This window comes from Scyliorhinus torazame, chromosome 17, assembly GCF_047496885.1.
Source record: "Scyliorhinus torazame isolate Kashiwa2021f chromosome 17, sScyTor2.1, whole genome shotgun sequence".
Classification (NCBI taxonomy): domain Eukaryota; kingdom Metazoa; phylum Chordata; class Chondrichthyes; order Carcharhiniformes; family Scyliorhinidae; genus Scyliorhinus; species Scyliorhinus torazame.
Genome location: NC_092723.1, coordinates 178,540,961 through 178,558,414, shown reverse-complemented (window position 1 = coordinate 178,558,414; position 17,454 = coordinate 178,540,961). Strand labels below are relative to the sequence as shown.

Below are 17,454 nucleotides of genomic sequence, written 5' to 3'. Positions count from 1 at the left end.
AACACAGGAAAGTGGAGTTGAGGATTATCACATCCTCATGATCTCATTGAATGAGCATACTGGATGGGCCGAATGGCCTACTTCTGCTATGTCTCATGGTCTTATCATCTTATCCCTCAACAAAACAGATTAATCCCCTTGCTGTTTGTAGGGGCCTGTTGTGCGCATGTTGCCCATTGCATCTTCTCCATGACCTCAGTGACTACTCTTCAAAAGTATTTTATTGACTGTAAAGCACTTTGGGGCATCCTGAAGTCATGGAGGGTGCTACATAAATGTAGGACTTTCCTTCCAGACAGAAATAAGGACAGAGGTAGAAAATGAATCAGTTCCAGTACGTGTAGCATGCTGTGGGTGAAGGTAGAATGATCAATTTAATTTTCCTGAACTTATCAGGTTAGGTGGATTGGCCATGCTAAATTACCCTTAGTGTCCAAAAGGTTAGGATGGGTTATTGGGTTACAGGGATAGGGTGGAAGTGAGAGTTTAAGTGGGTCGGAGCAGACTCGATGGCCTCCTTCTGCACTGTATGTTCTATGTTCTATCATAGAGTGCAGAATGACTATAGTTACCAAACTCCAACGCCCTTTAAACATCGCAGGCCTGAAAAATTGCTGGAACTATTGCATGAATCTGGTTAAATGGCCAAATAAATTTGGCCCCAGTTTTTTTTTTGTTTAATTGAGCAACCAGCCAGCAACTTCCTGGTGAGGCTTATATATTGATGTGAGACATCAGGGGACCAGATGACAAGATTATAGACTGAGAAATAATACACTTGTCACAATATTTTACCATTTTGGACCTTTGTTCAGCCATTAAGGTGCTCCTCTCCTGCCCCAGTCAATGGGTCCCTCGTGCAATCTCTAGTCTCTGCAGAGATCGTCGACCTGAATTAGCCACCAATTAGCTGTCCATTGGCACCTGCTCAAAAGCCCATGTGTGTGTGCATCAACTGAGATTACAGGAGGGATTTTAACACCTTGGTCAGGACCCAGACGTCAAAATCAATTACGGATCCCCAAACCCCACACTGTGTTTGAGGGGCAGTAATCCAACATGGATTTAGCCTCGATTGGCCAATTGGCGAACAGAGAGCACAGCAGGTGGCCTCTCGGAGCTAGCGAGCGAGTAAGGAGGCCCTCCATCTGGTCAGCTGCTGAGCCAATATTGTGGAGGACGGTTCCTCAGCATCAGCTTAGAGCGCTGGCACCTTGGTCTGCCACTGTGAGGCCATTTCTAGGTAGCGGTCATTCTCGCGATTCTGCATGGGTCCCCCACAGGCCTAGTCAGTCTCTGGTCAGTGGTCTCAATTGGCCAGTTAAATGCCTTAATTTAGTTACCCACCAACAGGCTTAGATTTAAATAATGGCTATTCATTTCAGCTTGTTAAATTTGCTTCAATTTGTTATAATTTGGTTAATCAAAACTAGTATAAATAATGGCGGCAGGCTGAAATATCAGAGGGCCCTTTCACTGCACAGCTTTACCTCAAAATAAATCTGGAGTGGCACGGTGGCTCAGTGGTTAGCACTGCTGTCTCATAGCGCCAGGGAATCGGGTTCGATTCCGGCCTTGGGTGACTGTCTGTGCGGAGTCTGCACGTTCTCCCCCATGTCTGCGTGGGTTTCCTCCGGGTGCTCCGGTTTCCTCCCACAGTCCAAAGATGTGCAGGTTAGGTGGATTGGCCATGCTAAATGGCCCCTAAGTGCAGGTCACGGGGATAGGGCGGGGGAATGGGGCCTAGGCAGGGCGCTCTTTCAGAGGGTTGGTGCAGACTCGATGGGCCGAATGGCCTCCTTCTGCACTGTAGGGATTCTATGATTCGCAGTCGCTTCCCAGGGGAAGAGGGAGGAAGAATTGAAGAGAAAAAGACAAACCTTCCTTATCAATGTGACCAACTACCTCTGGGACATTTGAATCTGTTAGTGTATTGACCTTTTGCCTATGATCCTTAACCCTAGACACGTGCACCATATTATAAAACGTTTGTGCTAATCGTACACGCTTTGTATTTTTCTCAACAGCCCCAATTTGAAGACCGCTGTCCAGTGCCTTTCCAGCCTCCAGACATATTCCCAGTGGAGCTCAGTGCCTCAGGTATCTAATCTCAGTGTGGCGGGGGACAAAGATTTTCATCTTCTGAACTTCTTTGCTGTACAGAGTTTTATAAAGGCATTTAGCAAGCAATAGAATGGTTCCCCCTCCTGCCTCACTTCCACCTGCTTTTGCTCCTCAGAAAGACCCACAGTACCCTCATCCAAACCCACTGATATGCTCAGCAGGGTAATTAAAGAGGTTATCTGCACAGAAATGAATGATTGTGTAGCCAGACAGTCCAGGTTATGTTGTGTCACTGGACAGTTTTTGTTTTATTCATTCATGGGATGTGAGAATCACTGACGAGGGTTTGTATATGTTACCTGTTGTTTCAAGGGGTTTTGCATTTACTTCACAATCACGGTAGCACAGTGGTTGGCACTGTTCCTTCACAGCGCCAGGGTCCCAGGTTTGATTCCCAAGAGGGTCATTTTCTGTGCGGAGTCTGCACGTTCTCCCCGTGTCTGCGTGGGTTTCCTCCGGGTGCTCCGGTTTCCTCCAAGTCCCGAAAGACATGCTGTTAGGTGAATTAGACATTCTGAATTCTCCCTCATTGTCCCCGGACAGGCGCTGGAATGTGGCGACTAGGGGATTTTCACAGTAACTTCATTGCAGTGTTAACGTAAGCCTACTTGTGACACTAATAAAGATTATTATTATTATTATTATTATTAAAGGATAACCAGGTTGCCACTCCGTAGGTTACTATATCAGTTGTTAGAGTTTACTTACAGAGGTGTTACTTGCTCATGGTCTAAGATGGAACAGGGGGAAAATCTCCCCAGTGCCTCTGATGATGTCACCACATAATCATGTGACACGCTCTACAGAGGGCATTGGTTAACATACATAACAGCCCCTCCCTCTTTACTCCTGTGGTGCGACAACTAATATTACTTTAAACTTCTACTCATGGTAAACAGCGATTATTGAACCAAGTATTGTCATCATACAGTTATATATACATCCGTATGAGGGTCTTACAGGGGAACGTCGGTTCCATGTAGGCAGATTCCATCATTCAGGAGTCTTTGTTTTCACAGTCTCTGGCCTGTTCACCACTTGGCTCAGGCACACCATCTGATAAAGTTGGTTCTTCTTCAGCTTCTGCTGCTGGTTCAACTGGTGCAGAATCTGAATTTGACTCAGGCGTAACCGTAAGTCCAGGGATTTCCAAACCTTAAGTCAGATTTTGGTCTTTCAGATACCCACTCTGCCAATACTCTTTCTGAAACAATGGATAGTGTGTCTCCTCCAAACTCTCTCGTCATCAGTTTACACTGCATAGTGGGCGGCAGGGCGGCACAGTGGTTAGCACTGGTGCCTCATAGCATCAGGGACCCAGCTTCAATTCCAACCTTGGGTGACTGTCTATGTGGAGTGAGGCAGCAGCCCTAACCACTGCCCCACTGTGCTGGCCACTGAACATGCCAATATTATAGGAAAAATGTACTTGCATTTATATACAGGGCCTTTCACGACTTCAGGGCACCCCAAGAACGTCACAACAATTAATTAATTTTTCCAAAAGTGTAATAACATTGGCGGCACAATGGTTAGCACTGCTGCCTCACAGCGCCAGGGACCCGGGTTCGATTCTGGCCTTGGCTGTCTGTGTGGAGTCTGCACGTTCTCCTTGTGTCTGCGTGGGTTTCCTCCGGATGCTCCGGTTTCCTCCCCCAGTCCAAAGACGTGCAGGTTAGGTGGACTGGCCACGCTAAACTGTCCCTCAGTGTCCAAAGATGTGCAGGTATTAGCCATGATCAGTGCGCAGGGTTACAGGGGATAGGGTGGGGAGTGGGCCTAGGAAGAGTGCTCTTCCGGAGGGGCGGTGCAGCGTCGATGGGCCAAATGGCCTCCTTCTGCGCTGTAGGAATTCTATGATAAATAACCAGATAATCTGTTTTAGAATAATGTCGATGAAGGGATAAATGTGGATCAGGACACCTCAAGAACCTTCAATGTTCTTCAAACATTGTAGTAAGATCACTTAGCTGAGAAGGCAGATGAGAGCTGGGTTTGATGCCACATCCAAAAGGTAGCAACCCGTCGAGGACATCATCCCCTCAGGACTGTGCGACATTAAAGCCTTATCCCAAAATACCTGCTGAAATGTTTGGAGTGGGGCTTAGAACCCATGGCAAGTCTGACACCAAAAGGAGAGGCATTAAAAGGGGCATTTTACTAACTTACATATGAGCATAAGGGGCGGGATTCTCCGACCCCCCGCCAGGTCGGAGAATCGGCAGGAGGGCGGCGTGAACCCCGCCTCCGCCGGCTGCCGAATTCTCTGGCGCCGGGGATTTGGTGGGGGCGGGAATTGCGCCGCTCCGGTCGGCGGCCGCTGGCAGCGGTCCCCCCCGGCGATTCTCCGGCCCTCGATGGGCCGAGTGGCCGCCCGTTTCCGGCCAGTCCTGCCGGCGAATATTACACCAGGTATTTGCCGGCGGGACCTGGCTGCGGGGGCGGCCTCCAGGGTCCTCGGGGGGGCGCGGGGGGTCTGGCCCCGGGGGGGGGGGGGGGGGGGTACCCCCGCGGTGGCCTGGCCCGCGGTCGGGGCCCACCGATCCGCGGGCGGGCCTGTGCCGTGTGGGCACTCTATTCTTCCCCGTCGGCCGCTGTGGTTCTCCGCCATTGCCGACAAGGAGGTGATCCCCCCCCCCCCCGCGCATGCGCTGGGATGACGCCAGCACATTCCGGCGCTCCCGTGCATGTGCCAACTCGGAGGCCCTTCGCCGCCGGTTGGCGTGGCGCCAAGCCCCTTCCCCGCCGGCCGGCGCGGCGCAAACCACTCCAGTGCCGGCCTAGCCCCTGAAGGTGCGGAGGATTCCGCACCTTTGGGGCGGCCCGACGCCGGAGTGGTTGACGCCACTCCTCGGAGCCGGAGTTCCCCGCCGATTCCCGCAGAATCCCACCCAAGGACTAGCAAGAGGAGTAGGCCACTCGGTCCTTTGCCATTCAATAAGATAATGGCTGATTTGATATAAGAGTATAAGAATTGGCAAGTCATGTTGCAGCTGTATAGAACCTTAGTTAGGCCACACTTGGAGTATAGTGTTTAATTCTGGTCGCCACACTACCAGAAGGATGTGGAGGCTTTAGAGAGGGTGCAGAAGAGATTTACCAGAATGTTGCCTGGTATGGAGGGCATAAGCTATGAGGAGCGGTTGAATAAACTCGGTTTGTTCTCACTGGAACGAAGGAGGTTGAGGGGCGACCTGATAGAGGTATACAAAATTATGAGGGGCATAGACAGAGTGGATAGTCAGAGGCTTTTCCCCAGGGTAGAGGGGTCAATTACTAGGGGGCATAGGTTTAAGGTGAGAGGGGCAAGGTTTAGAGTAGATGTACGAGGCAAGTTTTTTACGCAGAGGGTAGTGGGTGCCTGGAACTCGCTACCGGAGGAGGTAGTGGAAGCAGGGACGATAGGGACATTTAAGGGGCATCTTGACAAATATATGAATAGGATGGGAATAGAAGGATACGGACCCAGGAAGTGTAGAAGATTGTAGTTTAGTCGGGCAGTATGGTCGGCACGGGCTTGGAGGGCCGAAGGGCCTGTTCCTGTGCTGTACATTTCTTTGTTCTTTGTTTGTTCTTTGTTCTTTGATGATGAACTCACCCCCACATTCCAGCCAACCCCCGATACCCTTTCACTCTCTTGCCCCTCGAGAATCTGTCCACCTCTGCCTTAACAACATTCAAAGACTCTGCCCCCACCAGCTTTTGAGGAAGAGAGTTCCAGAGTCTCCCGACCCCCTGAGAGAGAAAAATTCTCCTCATCTCCGTCTTAAATGGGGGACGCCTAATTTTTAAACAGGAGCAACTTAGTCGTTTCAGGTATACCCCTGATAGAGCAGGATTTGGGGTTCACTTAACGGGAGTGATTAGTGAGGCTGAATGGAAGAAGATATCAATGCAGACCCAAAATATGGAACAAGGAGTATGTGCTTTACCATCAAAACAGCTCGAATGATTCAGTGTGCACATTATTCTCTTCGAAAGAACGAGTGACAAACAATTATTCAACAAAATGTGTATGTGTGTGTGTTTATATATATTTTTTTCAATAAGAAGATTTTAAAAATATAGAACCGATGAATTATTTCCTTCAATATGAACATAAGAACTAGGAGCAGGAGTAGGCCATCTGGCCCCTCGAGCCTGCTCCGCCATTCAATGAGATCATGGCTGATCTTTTGTGGACTCAGCTCCACTCTCCGGCACGAACACCATAACCCTTAATCCCTTTATTCTTCAAAAAACTATCTATCTTTATCTTAAAAACATTTAATGAAGGAGCCTCTACTGCTTCACTGGGCAAGGAATTCCATAGATTCACAACCCTTTGGGTGAAGAAGTTCCTCCTAAGCTCAGTCCTAAATCTACTTTCCCGTATTTTAAGACTATGCCCCCTAGTTCTGCTTTCACCCAACAGTGGAAACAACCTGCCCGCATCTATCCTATCTATTCCCGTCATAATTTTATCTGTTTCTACAAGATCCTCCCGCATCCTTCTAAATTCCAACGAGTACAGTCCCAGTCTACTCAACCTCTCCTAGTAATCCAACCCCTTCAGCTCTGGGATTAACCTAGTGAATCTCCTCTGCACACCCTCCAGCGCCAGTACGTCATTTCTCAGGTAAGGAGACCAAAACTGAACACAATACTCCAGGTGTGGCCTCACTAACACCTTATACAATTGCAGCATAACCTCCCTAGTCTTAAACTCCATCCCTCTAGCAATGAAGGACAAAATTCCATTCGCCTTCTTAATCACCTGTTGCACCTGTAAACCAACTTTCTGCGACTCATGCACTAGCACACCCAGGTCTCTCTGCACAGCGGCATGTTTTAATATTTTACCAATATCGCACATATTATTTGGTTCAGGATGCTGGAATACAGAAGGAGTTAAATTAAGAATGATCCAGATTCAGGGGTAATGAGTGAGCTTTGGAAACTTAAGTTTGAATTTTCCCAGATCCCACGGCTCTGACAGGTCATTGTAGGCATTGTATATTTTTACCGACTAATGCCCTGTCCTGGTCTCAAAACCAAGATTGAAGTAGAATCCAACACAGTCTGGATTCCCGGCAGAGTTTTGAGAGTTTAAAGCTCGCAACATTCCAAAGGACACTGAATTTGAGACAAATGTAGCATGTGTCATTCCTTCTCTGCAGCTGCCAAAACATCCATTCAGAAAGAAGTGCTCAGCATCAAACGAAAGGTCTCTCTGGACCCTCACGTTCGGTTAAAGGTGGATAAGCTCGAGTTGGTAAGTGTCTCTTGTATGTGATTCCCTTCCACGTGCTTTTCATTTCCTCTTCCGCCACTTTGCAATGGCTGGCCAGCAAACGAGCAAGTTCCCACGGTTGCCACCATGTTTTCTTAACCGCTGTGATAGCTATTACCCTGCACAAAGCACCAAGCACCAAAGTTGACATTAGTAACACAATAACAGGGATTCTTTATTCACGGATAGTTCTGCATGCAAACTGTTATAACCCACACGAGAGCTACGGGATTGGAGCAATCAGACTCCCCGTGAGTCTCGCCGAGTACGAGCTCCACCGTTCAGGGGGTGGGGAGCTCGAGGACGCTCACGATTGAGTTCTGTATAAGGTTGGCCAGGTATGGAACTGACTGGGCAGACCTAGCTGGGATCTGACGTATCTTGTAAATATAATTGCTTCGCGATAAACAGTTTTCTTTCGCCTACTCGATTCGGACTCGTCTGTGGCCTACTAAACATACTCACGTCTTCCCTGCTCAAATGTCAAATCAGTATCCTTAAGGGCTGATCCGGGCCACTCTGCCAATGCCAAGGGATAGAGATGACCTCCCGACAGTAGATCACAACGCGCACCTGGATTGCCAGTGGACCACACTGCTGACCATCCTGTGGAGGAATTCTCCATCCACAATGACAGCCTTGTAGCTGTATGTAAATTAGGGGGTGCCCATTTAAGACGGAGACTAGGAGAATTGTTTTCTCTCAGGTTCGTGAGTCTCTGGAACTCTCAATTGCGTGTGTGTTGTGTGTGTGTTATACGCATGTGTGTGTGTACATTGTAAATCAATAGTGTGTGTGCGCCTGTGTGTGTTGTTTGTGCGTCGATGTGCTTTGTGTAATGTGTGTGTGCATATGTGTTTGCGCAAACGTGTGTGTGTATGCGTGTACAGGGCTGGATTAAACTGCCCCGCCTGCCGCACGATCGCTACAGGCGGGACCATGTAAAGGTCCATTGACCTCAGGCGGGAATTTCCAGTGGCCGGGATGACACGGCTGGAGAATCCCGCCAACTGTGTGTGTATGTGTACACATGTGCGCATTGTAAAACCAATAGTGGGTGTGTGCATGTGGTTTTTTTTTGCATGAGTATGTTCAGTAGGCCACCAGACGAGTCTGAATGCATGTGTGTGTGCATGCATGTGTGTGCTGTCTGCATGTGCACATTGTAAAATCAGTGGTGTGTACGTGTTGTGTGTGTTGCATGCATGCCCGCGCATGTGTGCGGGTGCACACTGTAAAATCAATAGCGTGGGTTGTGTGTGCATTTCCGCACTTGCATATATGTGCGTGTGTGCAGTGTGCATGTGTGTGCAGTAGCGTGTCTGTGTGCATGTGTATGTGCATGTGTGTGTATGTAGCCAGCCGAAAGCTGTGGTCGCCATTGAGACTTACTGGCCGAGTTCTCTGGAAACAAGTCGGAGGTGCATTGACCTAGTTTAGATTGCAACGTGAATTCTGAATTCAACAGCGATGATACAATCTGCCTACAAGAGGCTTGGAAAGAGCAGGGAGCTTCACAACAAGTGCAAACTGAGGAAGAAGGGCTTAAGTCTTTCATAAGCATTTACAACCACCTTTCCAGGAACAGAAAGGATCTTTTTTTAAATAACAACAAGATGCTTAGCTTTACAGCGTTCTGCTGTCACAAATAGATATCAATGATAACAAAAATGGAAAATATTTTGTAAAGTAATCATAATATCAGTTGCTGTTTCCAACCTGTCAACCCATTGTTGCCTGGAGGGGCAGTGGGCAGGAGAAAACTGAACTTGTGTTACCTCGGAAGGAAAGTTTGGATCTGGGCCACGTCGGGTTCTAAGGGAATCGCAAAATAATTAATGGTGGAGGGGTTGCTCGGGCGTAACCCTCTCTCTTCCACAGCGATGTATTCACCTGAGCTCCGCCGGGGGGTTCGCTCACCAGCGCTCGCCAGGTGCACGCTTTGGGAGGCCAATCGGATTCCATGCCAGTCTGCTCTCGCACCGATGTGGATGGGCTTACTGACGGGGGGTGGGGGGGGGAGGTGATTCAGACATGGCGGCCTGACCGTGATATGCTAATATATGGAAACAATTACCCCCCCCCCCGCCCGACGTCCAACGTCGCCAAACTCGCCACCTCACCCGCAGGGCGAGGGGACAATGGCGACCCGTTATACCGTCGACATGAGACAAGGTTTGGGCAGCTCGAGAGATTTCCTGCGCCCGCCGCCGAGCTCCCCCGTCAACAACGGGAGCAGAAGGCTCCGGACCCGGGCTTTTCGCCTGTCCAGCAAACTGAGTTTCAGAAGCCGCGAGGGAATTCCCAGCTGTTGAGTTACTTTTTGAAAGGGAACCTCTCTTTTCGAGGCTGGCAGCCATCTCTGGGAGCGCCAACAATGGAGATGACTGTCCAGCTAATCTGGGATTTTATTGGATGCATTGGTTGGGGCTGGTTTAGCACAGTGGGCTAAACAGCTGGCTTGTAATGCAGAACAAGGCCAGCAGCACGGGTTCAATTCCCGTACCGGCCCCCCCAAACAGGCGCCGTGAATGTGGCAACTAGGGGCTTTTCACAGTAACTTCATTGAAGCCGACTTGGGACAATAAACGATTATTATTATTATTGAGAAATGTCGCACAGTGGTCTCAGGGCGCCGAGGTCCCAGGTTCGATCCCGGCTCTGGGTGGAGTTTGCAGATTCTCCCCGTGTCTGCGTGGGTCTCACCCCCACAACCCAAAGATGTGCAGGGTAGGTGGGTTGGCCTCGCTAAATTGCCCCTTAATTGGAAAAAAAAGTAATTGGGTACTCTAAATTTATTTTTTAAAAATGATTGAGAAAGTTCAGCTGGAGGAACCTTCCTGTTCTTTGTGAAATCGTGCTGTCCCATTATTTATTAAGTCAAACACGCCTTTATTTTCTAATTGTTTACTTCTCCAATCCTATAAAAAGTTTTCAAATCCAATTTCAGGGACACATTGGCAAACAATCCCTAGAATCATCACCAGTAATAAATTGGGAATATGCTGGGAATATTCAGCAGGTCTGGCAGCATCTGTGCAGGGAGAGGCAGAGTTAACAATTCAAATCGAATATGTCTCCTCATATCTAATCTCCTACCTGTATCTGAAACAGAAAGAAACCTCCCACTGCCCACTCCAGATTCTCAAACTCTCCTCACGTTTTAATTTTCAATAGCTGTGATGCTGCGACTTATTTCCACTGAATATTGGAGATTAAAAACATTAAAGAGGGTTTTGTTATTCTCTTTCTTTCCCCTTCTGCAACATGAACACGCACACATGCACACATACGCAAACACGCAATTGCACAGATGTGCACGCGCATATATGCACACACACAAACGTGCACACACAAACGCACACGCATGCACACACAAACCTACATGCACGCACACGCAAACGCATACACACTCACACACAAATGCACAAGCATACGCATACACAAACGCATACACACACGCACACATACCGAAGCTAAGACAACACAGCAGTGAAAGGTGCAGAGAAACTCATGACCATTGCTGACAGTCCAATTCTGCACCAAAATGGAATTGATTCAAGGTGCATAAACTAGGGGGGTGATTTTGAGCCCAGATTCCGCCCGTGAGATCTCGACGTAACCTCAAAATCCTGGAGCAGTGCGAATCGTGCCACGGGAGCCTGGGAACATCCTCGTATTACATTAGCATGTCATTCCTGAGCACTCACACCAGACTTTCCCCCCTCACGGAATATTCACCGGGCGCCGGCGTCATTTGTGACAGGTTTTGCCAGGAGTGAGGCAGTCAAGTGGGACCCTCTAGGGGTGCAGAGGTATGTGTAGCCCCGAGGGGGGTTAGAGGGACGTACTCGGGCAGTGCCCTGGCAGCTCCCCCTGGCATAGGTCAGCATTGCCAGGATGGCACTTCCAATGCTGAGAGTTTCTTTCCCCTCGTGGGAGAGTCTAGGACCAGGGGGCACAACCTCAGAGTAAGGGATCACCCATTTCAGACAGTGATGAGGAAGAATCTGAATTAAAAACAGGAAATGCTGGCTGAACTCAGCCCGTGTGAGAAAACAAAGTTGACATTTCCAATCTAAATGGTCCTTCTAAATGTAGAGTTCAAGGATTCTGTAGAAGGCTTAGACTCGAAATGTTAACTCTTTTTCTCTCTGCACAGTTGCTGCCAGACATGCTGGGCGGGATTCACCCAGCCCCCAAAGGGTCGGAGAATCGCCGGGGGGCGGCGTGAATCCCGCCCCCGCCGGCTGACGAATTCTCCGGTGCCGGGGATTTGGCAGGGGCGGGAATCGCGCCACGCTGGTCGGCGGCCGCTGGCAACGGGCCCCCCCCCCCCCGCAATTCGCCGGCCCGCGATGGGCCGAGTGGCCGCCTGTTTTCTGCCGGTCCCGCGGAGATGATCCCCCCTACACATGCGCTGGGATGACGCCAGCACACGCTGGCGCTCCCAGGCATGCGCCAACTCACGCCGGCTGGCAGAGGCCCTTCGGCGCCGGTTGGCATTGCGCCAAACCCCTTCCTCGGCGGCTGGTGCAGCGCAAACCACTCCGGCACTGGCCTAGCCCCTGAAGGTCCGGAGGATTCCGCACCTTAGGGGCGGCCCGACGCCGGAGTGGTTCACGCCGCTCCGTCCCGCCGGGGCCCCACACCCCGCTGGGTAGGGGAGAATCCCGCCCACTGAGAGTATCCGGTAGTTACTGATTTTATCTCAGATTTCCAGCACCTGCGGTATTTTGCTTTTATGGTGAGGATGAATATCTTCCCTCAGAGGGTGGTGAATCTGTGGAATTCTTTGCCGCGGAGAGCTGTAGAGGCTGGGTCGTTAAGTGTGTTGAAGGCGGAGACAGACAGCTCGTTAATCAGCGAGAGTCATGAGGAGGGAAATGGAGCTGAGGATTATCACAACAAATCATTCATGGCCTCATTGAATGGCGGAGCAGACTCAATGGGCCGAATGGTGCTCCTAAGGTTTATGATCTTATGGTGAGGTGAATAAAGTTGGGATGAGGTTCATGTGGATCATAAACAACAACATAGACCAATTGGGCCAAATGGCTTATTTCCATATTGTAAATTCTATGTAATATATCCAGTTGTCGAACATTTCTATTCTGATACAGGTTAGGCTAGGTATGCATTAACCACATTAATATCACTGTAATCTTGACTGTTGCCATATCACGTTCTGCTGTAGGCACTGAGGTATCTCGGGCTACACGTGACAGAAGAGAGGAGAAGAATGCTAAGGCGTAGTCTCACAAACGATTCACAGGGAACAGTGGCGTTTGGAGGTGAGGATGTGCTTTCAATTAAAATAACTTCTTGGTGGCATTCTTTCTTGCTTCTCTCATCTCCACTGGCGCTATTGTGTCCCAGCAGGGAAGGTGAGACTGAACCATCTGAAACCATTGTCAGTCTGGATTAATTATGAGTAATGCTATGATCACCCCTAGCTAAGGACCTTCGCCAGACAGATTGCCAGAGTTCAAGAGTAAGGCCCATTACATGAACAATTAGGGAGGGTCAATAAACCACATTCTGGGAAATTAATTTATTAAACTCTGAGTTCCCACATGGTGTAACATTAGCTTTGTCTCCTAGTTCTGATGAAGAGCAAAAGGGATCGAAACATTAACTCTGCTTCCTCCCTCCTTACAGATGCGGCTAGACCCGCTGGGTTTTTCCACCGTTCTCTGTTCTTGTTTCAGATTCCAGCACCCGCAGTATTTTGCCTATTTTAGCTTTGCCTCCCTGCTTACTCTGATACCATTTACTGTCACAAAGTGCCCCACGTAACAATGTTAGGCAATGACCAGGTGATTACTCATGATTGTGGCTAAGAGGGAGAGTCTTCAGATCACTCGCCCACCTCGGTGGGATAGAAGTCAAGGGCAGAGGTCTAACTATTTAAAATTGTGGTCGGCCAGATCGGGGCGAGGTGGGATTAAGTCCTCTCCGTTCTATTTTAACAGCCTCCATGTCCAACCTCGTCTCCACCCACTGTCTCCACAAACCGGTCTCAATGTTCTGCCAAATGGCAATGAAATAGCTACAGCGTTGAGATCTGTTGATGCATTCCTATTTCTACGTGGAGCCCACGTTGCAAAGCTGTTAAATTCACTTTTATAATAGTAGAACTAGCTACCCTGCACTCCCACTCACATCAAGTACTTGTTGACGTTGAGTCATAACTCCGTCCTATGTATAGGCATCTATATATGGGCAGCACGGTAGCACAAGTGGATAGCACTGTGGCTTCACAGCGCCAGGGTCCCAGGTTCGATTCCCCACTGGGTCACTGTCTGTGCGGAGACTGCACGTTCTCCCCGTGTCTGCGTGGGTTTCCTCCGGGTGCTCCGGTTTCCTCCCACAGTCCAAAGACGTGCGGGTTAGGTGGATTAACCATGCTAAATTGCCCCTTAGTGTCCAAAAAGATTAGGAGAGGTTATTGGGGTACCGGGATAGGATGGAAGTGAGGGCTTAAGTGGGTCGGTGCAGACTGGATGGGCCAAATGGCCTCCTTCTGCACTGTATGTTCTATGTCCTATCTCATATCTTCATCTGTGTCATGGTCACACAGGTCTACTGATTTTGGAAAGGTGAAAAATCACTTAAGGATTAAAGGATGTCTACCTCAAAATAAAAATAATCCAGTTTGATAGATCTACTGAATGGAAAAACCATCAGATGTCCCAGGGCCTGGATTTTGTTCCATTTATCCCATTTCAACTTTAGGAGGATAACGACAGGAATTGTTAACTGTATAGTACTTATGTTTAATTGTATGCAGGCGATGGTCATTAACTGGGCATTCACGTGTGCAATTATAAATAGGAACTGAGTGTAAATGTGGTTGTTGGATCGGGAGTTGCATGCTTGTACTGTGTACTCCTGTAAATAAATGCTTATAAAAGTGTGTGAAGATTGGCTCCAATTCTATCCTTCATCACCAAGCTTCCTGCTGCAGAAATATAGCGTTCAAACTAAAAATGGGGCGATGAGCTCTACTTTTCATTCCTGCCTCAAACATGATTTTCCAGGGCAGCACGGTGGCGCAGTGGGTTAGCCCTGGTGCCGAGGTCCCAGGTTCGATCCCGGCTCTGGGTCACTGTCCGTGTGGAGTTTGTACATTCTCCCCGTGTCTGCGTGGGTTTCGTCCCCACAACCCAAAGATGTGCAGGGAAGCTGGATTGGCCACGCTAAATTGCCCCTTAATTGGAAAAAATGAATTGGGTACTCTAAAAAAATTTTTTTTAAACATGGTTTTCCTTTCCCTACTCCTGATGGCTGCTGACAAGGCTGCAAACTGCCTATTCCCTGCCCACCACGACAAATTATGGCATGACCCAGGCTATCTTCCCCATTTCCCAGTCTTCCACTATTGATTCCTGTCGTCCCCGTCCCCTCCAACCCCCGCAGTAACCCCTCATCCCTCTGGAATCATCACGCGCACATATACACATCCACATACATGTGCGCACACATACATGCATGCATGCACATGCGTACATGTTCACACCCACACACATGTACAGACATGTACACACACCTGCACACACACACATGTGCACACACCTGCACACACACATGTGCACACACATACGCATACACGCTCCAAAACAGGAATATTGGGTGGTGTCAGATTGCTGGAGATGTGTAGACATTCCACTCCACACCCTCTTCCAGTGAGAGAAGGTGAATCCAGGACAAGGATTCCAGGGTACGAAAAAGAGCGACAAGAAACCTAAGTTAGTTTTGCAACTTGGGTCCTGCTGGTGACTGATAATAACTCTGAGTCAACTTTTCAGAATTTGTGCAGGCGGCGAGAATTACATTACCTCAGGAGCTGGAGGACGTTGGCCTAAGTCACAGTCCCATGATGTTTTTTCCTCATGAAGTTGCAAACCTTCTGGACACTACGGCTTTCCAATCCCCGGTAAGAGGGCGTAAGTTCACGGCTCTGGACGTTAAACTCCGCGGTACCCTCTCTAAACCACTCCACCTTAAGACGCTCCTTCAAACCCTCCTCTTTGATCAAGCATTTGGACGCCTGTCCCAATGCTTGCTTCTGTGAGTTGGGGTCAAGCCTTGTTTGACACACGGGCATGAGACAAGACGAGAAGTGTACCAATTATCTGAGCTTTTATTGAAGCATTCCATACCATGAAAAAATTTGAGTGTAGCGGTAAACTCGCTAAAATGCGCAATTAGTGCTTAGCACGGTAGCATAGTGGTTAGCACTGTTGCTTCACAGCGCTCAGGGTCCCAGGTTCGATTTCCGGCTTGGGTGACTGTCTGTGCAGAGTCTGCACGTTCTCCCCGTGTCTGTGTGGGTTTCCTCCGGGTGCTCCGGTTTCCTCCCACAAGTCCCGAAAGACGTGCTTGTTAGGTGAATTGGACATTCTGAATTCTCCCTCAGTGTACCCGAACAGGCGCCGGAGTGTGGAGACTAGGGGATTTTCACAGTAACTTCATTGCAGTGTTAATGTAAGCCTACTTGTGACATTAATAAAGATTATTATTATTATAGCTGTTGAGTTAAGCTTGTCAGATTTAACCCTGTGCTATAACATCACATGCTTAACAGATTCCCTTCGCTGTCTACATTTTAGATTTTTAGCTCCAACACGTTCCATGAGGCAGAAAATCTCGACCACCTGCAGTCAGAGGTGACTGAGCTACGCCAGGAGATTAAAAAAATGAAGGTGAGGTTTCTTTCAGCCGGGGATGTGGCGCAAAGATATTTAATACCCCTGTTACGGAGCTGTAGTAGTTCACTCTTCACCAATCGGGATGAATTCAGCAAGAAATCTTGCATCAAGCTATGACTCCTGTTTTGATTTTGCATGTGACACTTCTCTCACCTAACGGCTGCAGTCAGCACACTTGCACCTTGTCCAAACCATTTCCTCGTGACAATTTAAAACCCGAGTCTTTCCAGTAAATATGAGTGTGCCCTGCATTTCATGGACTAGTTAATGTTCACATGGCAGATAGATAATGATTGTAATGACTATGGAAGATTATTGAAGAACAATTACTCAGAAAATCTGATTTCTGCATTGATTACGGATAGATGTTTTTGACATGATTCAGACAATATTGATCAGAATAACATTGGGTAATCGCACTGTTGATCAGCTGTGGTTAGTAGATGTAAATCAGCGTTAAATAGAATCTGCCTTCAGAGGGTAAAGCAGATACATAATCTATAGTATCTGTTACATATTCATAGTTGTTTTCCACTTCACTTGGCCTGTGACATTTCTGTTCAATGAGTCACCCTCGGCAGCCCCTGTCGAAAATTATTTCATGACAATAGTCCTTCTTATTTGAAATAAATCGCTGCAGTGCCAGACTGACGTGCAATCAATTGCACAAAGACGCAGATTGGGTACAACTGTGGCTTTATTGCAGTCAGATGCATGGCCTCCTGCTGCAGCTGGCAAAATGGCAGGGCACTGGGGGTCATGCATATTTATACAGATCTTAGTGGGCGGAGCCAGTCGGCAGGGGCGACCGGCGAACCTGTAGGCAGGTCCAACCTTACATCCCATAATACAGTGGTTCACCACACAGACTTAATGCACCTTTCACCTCCCACTACCTTGCTGGAGAATCGCCAAGTGTTAGTCTGCACATCAACACCTTCCAGGCGCAACCACTCCCTCAGCAGCGAAGGGGACGGCGGGACTGGCATCAAAGTGGGTTTGCCGCGGGAATCCTCCCTACAAAGCCAGAGACATTAAACTGATCGGACCCTTTCCCCGGTATATGAACCAACCCAGATTACTTTGTGTCACGCTTGGGATCACGAAGGACCAGAAAGCGATTTAGCAGAAAAAAAACAGAGTCCCGTGTCGAGCGCCTTTAGCGGAGTGCCCCTTATGAGGTGGGGTTAGAGCGGCTTTGAGAACCCCCTAATTGGTATGTTGGGGCACTGGAGGGAGGGTAATGCCAAGAAAACGACCCCACTATTAAATGAGACACTGTTCTTTTTTTGGGCCTCAGCGAGCAAGGCCCCACCTAGGCCACACTTAGCCTGAGGAGCTCCG

At 48.7% G+C, this 17,454-nt stretch overlaps 1 protein-coding gene across 1 annotated transcript in view; it reads left to right on the top strand.

Moving 5' to 3' along the window:
• The window catches only part of LOC140393491 (syntaxin-binding protein 4), an 85,911-nt gene that overhangs the window by 53,974 nt on the left and 14,483 nt on the right, over nt 1-17,454 (top strand). Inside the window, exons 10-14 of the mRNA XM_072479817.1 lie at nt 2,028-2,100; nt 7,284-7,378; nt 12,594-12,690; nt 15,208-15,335; nt 16,012-16,104. Coding sequence (XP_072335918.1) covers nt 2,028-2,100; nt 7,284-7,378; nt 12,594-12,690; nt 15,208-15,335; nt 16,012-16,104 — 486 coding nt within the window. The remainder of the gene's footprint in view (nt 1-2,027; nt 2,101-7,283; nt 7,379-12,593; nt 12,691-15,207; nt 15,336-16,011; nt 16,105-17,454) is intronic.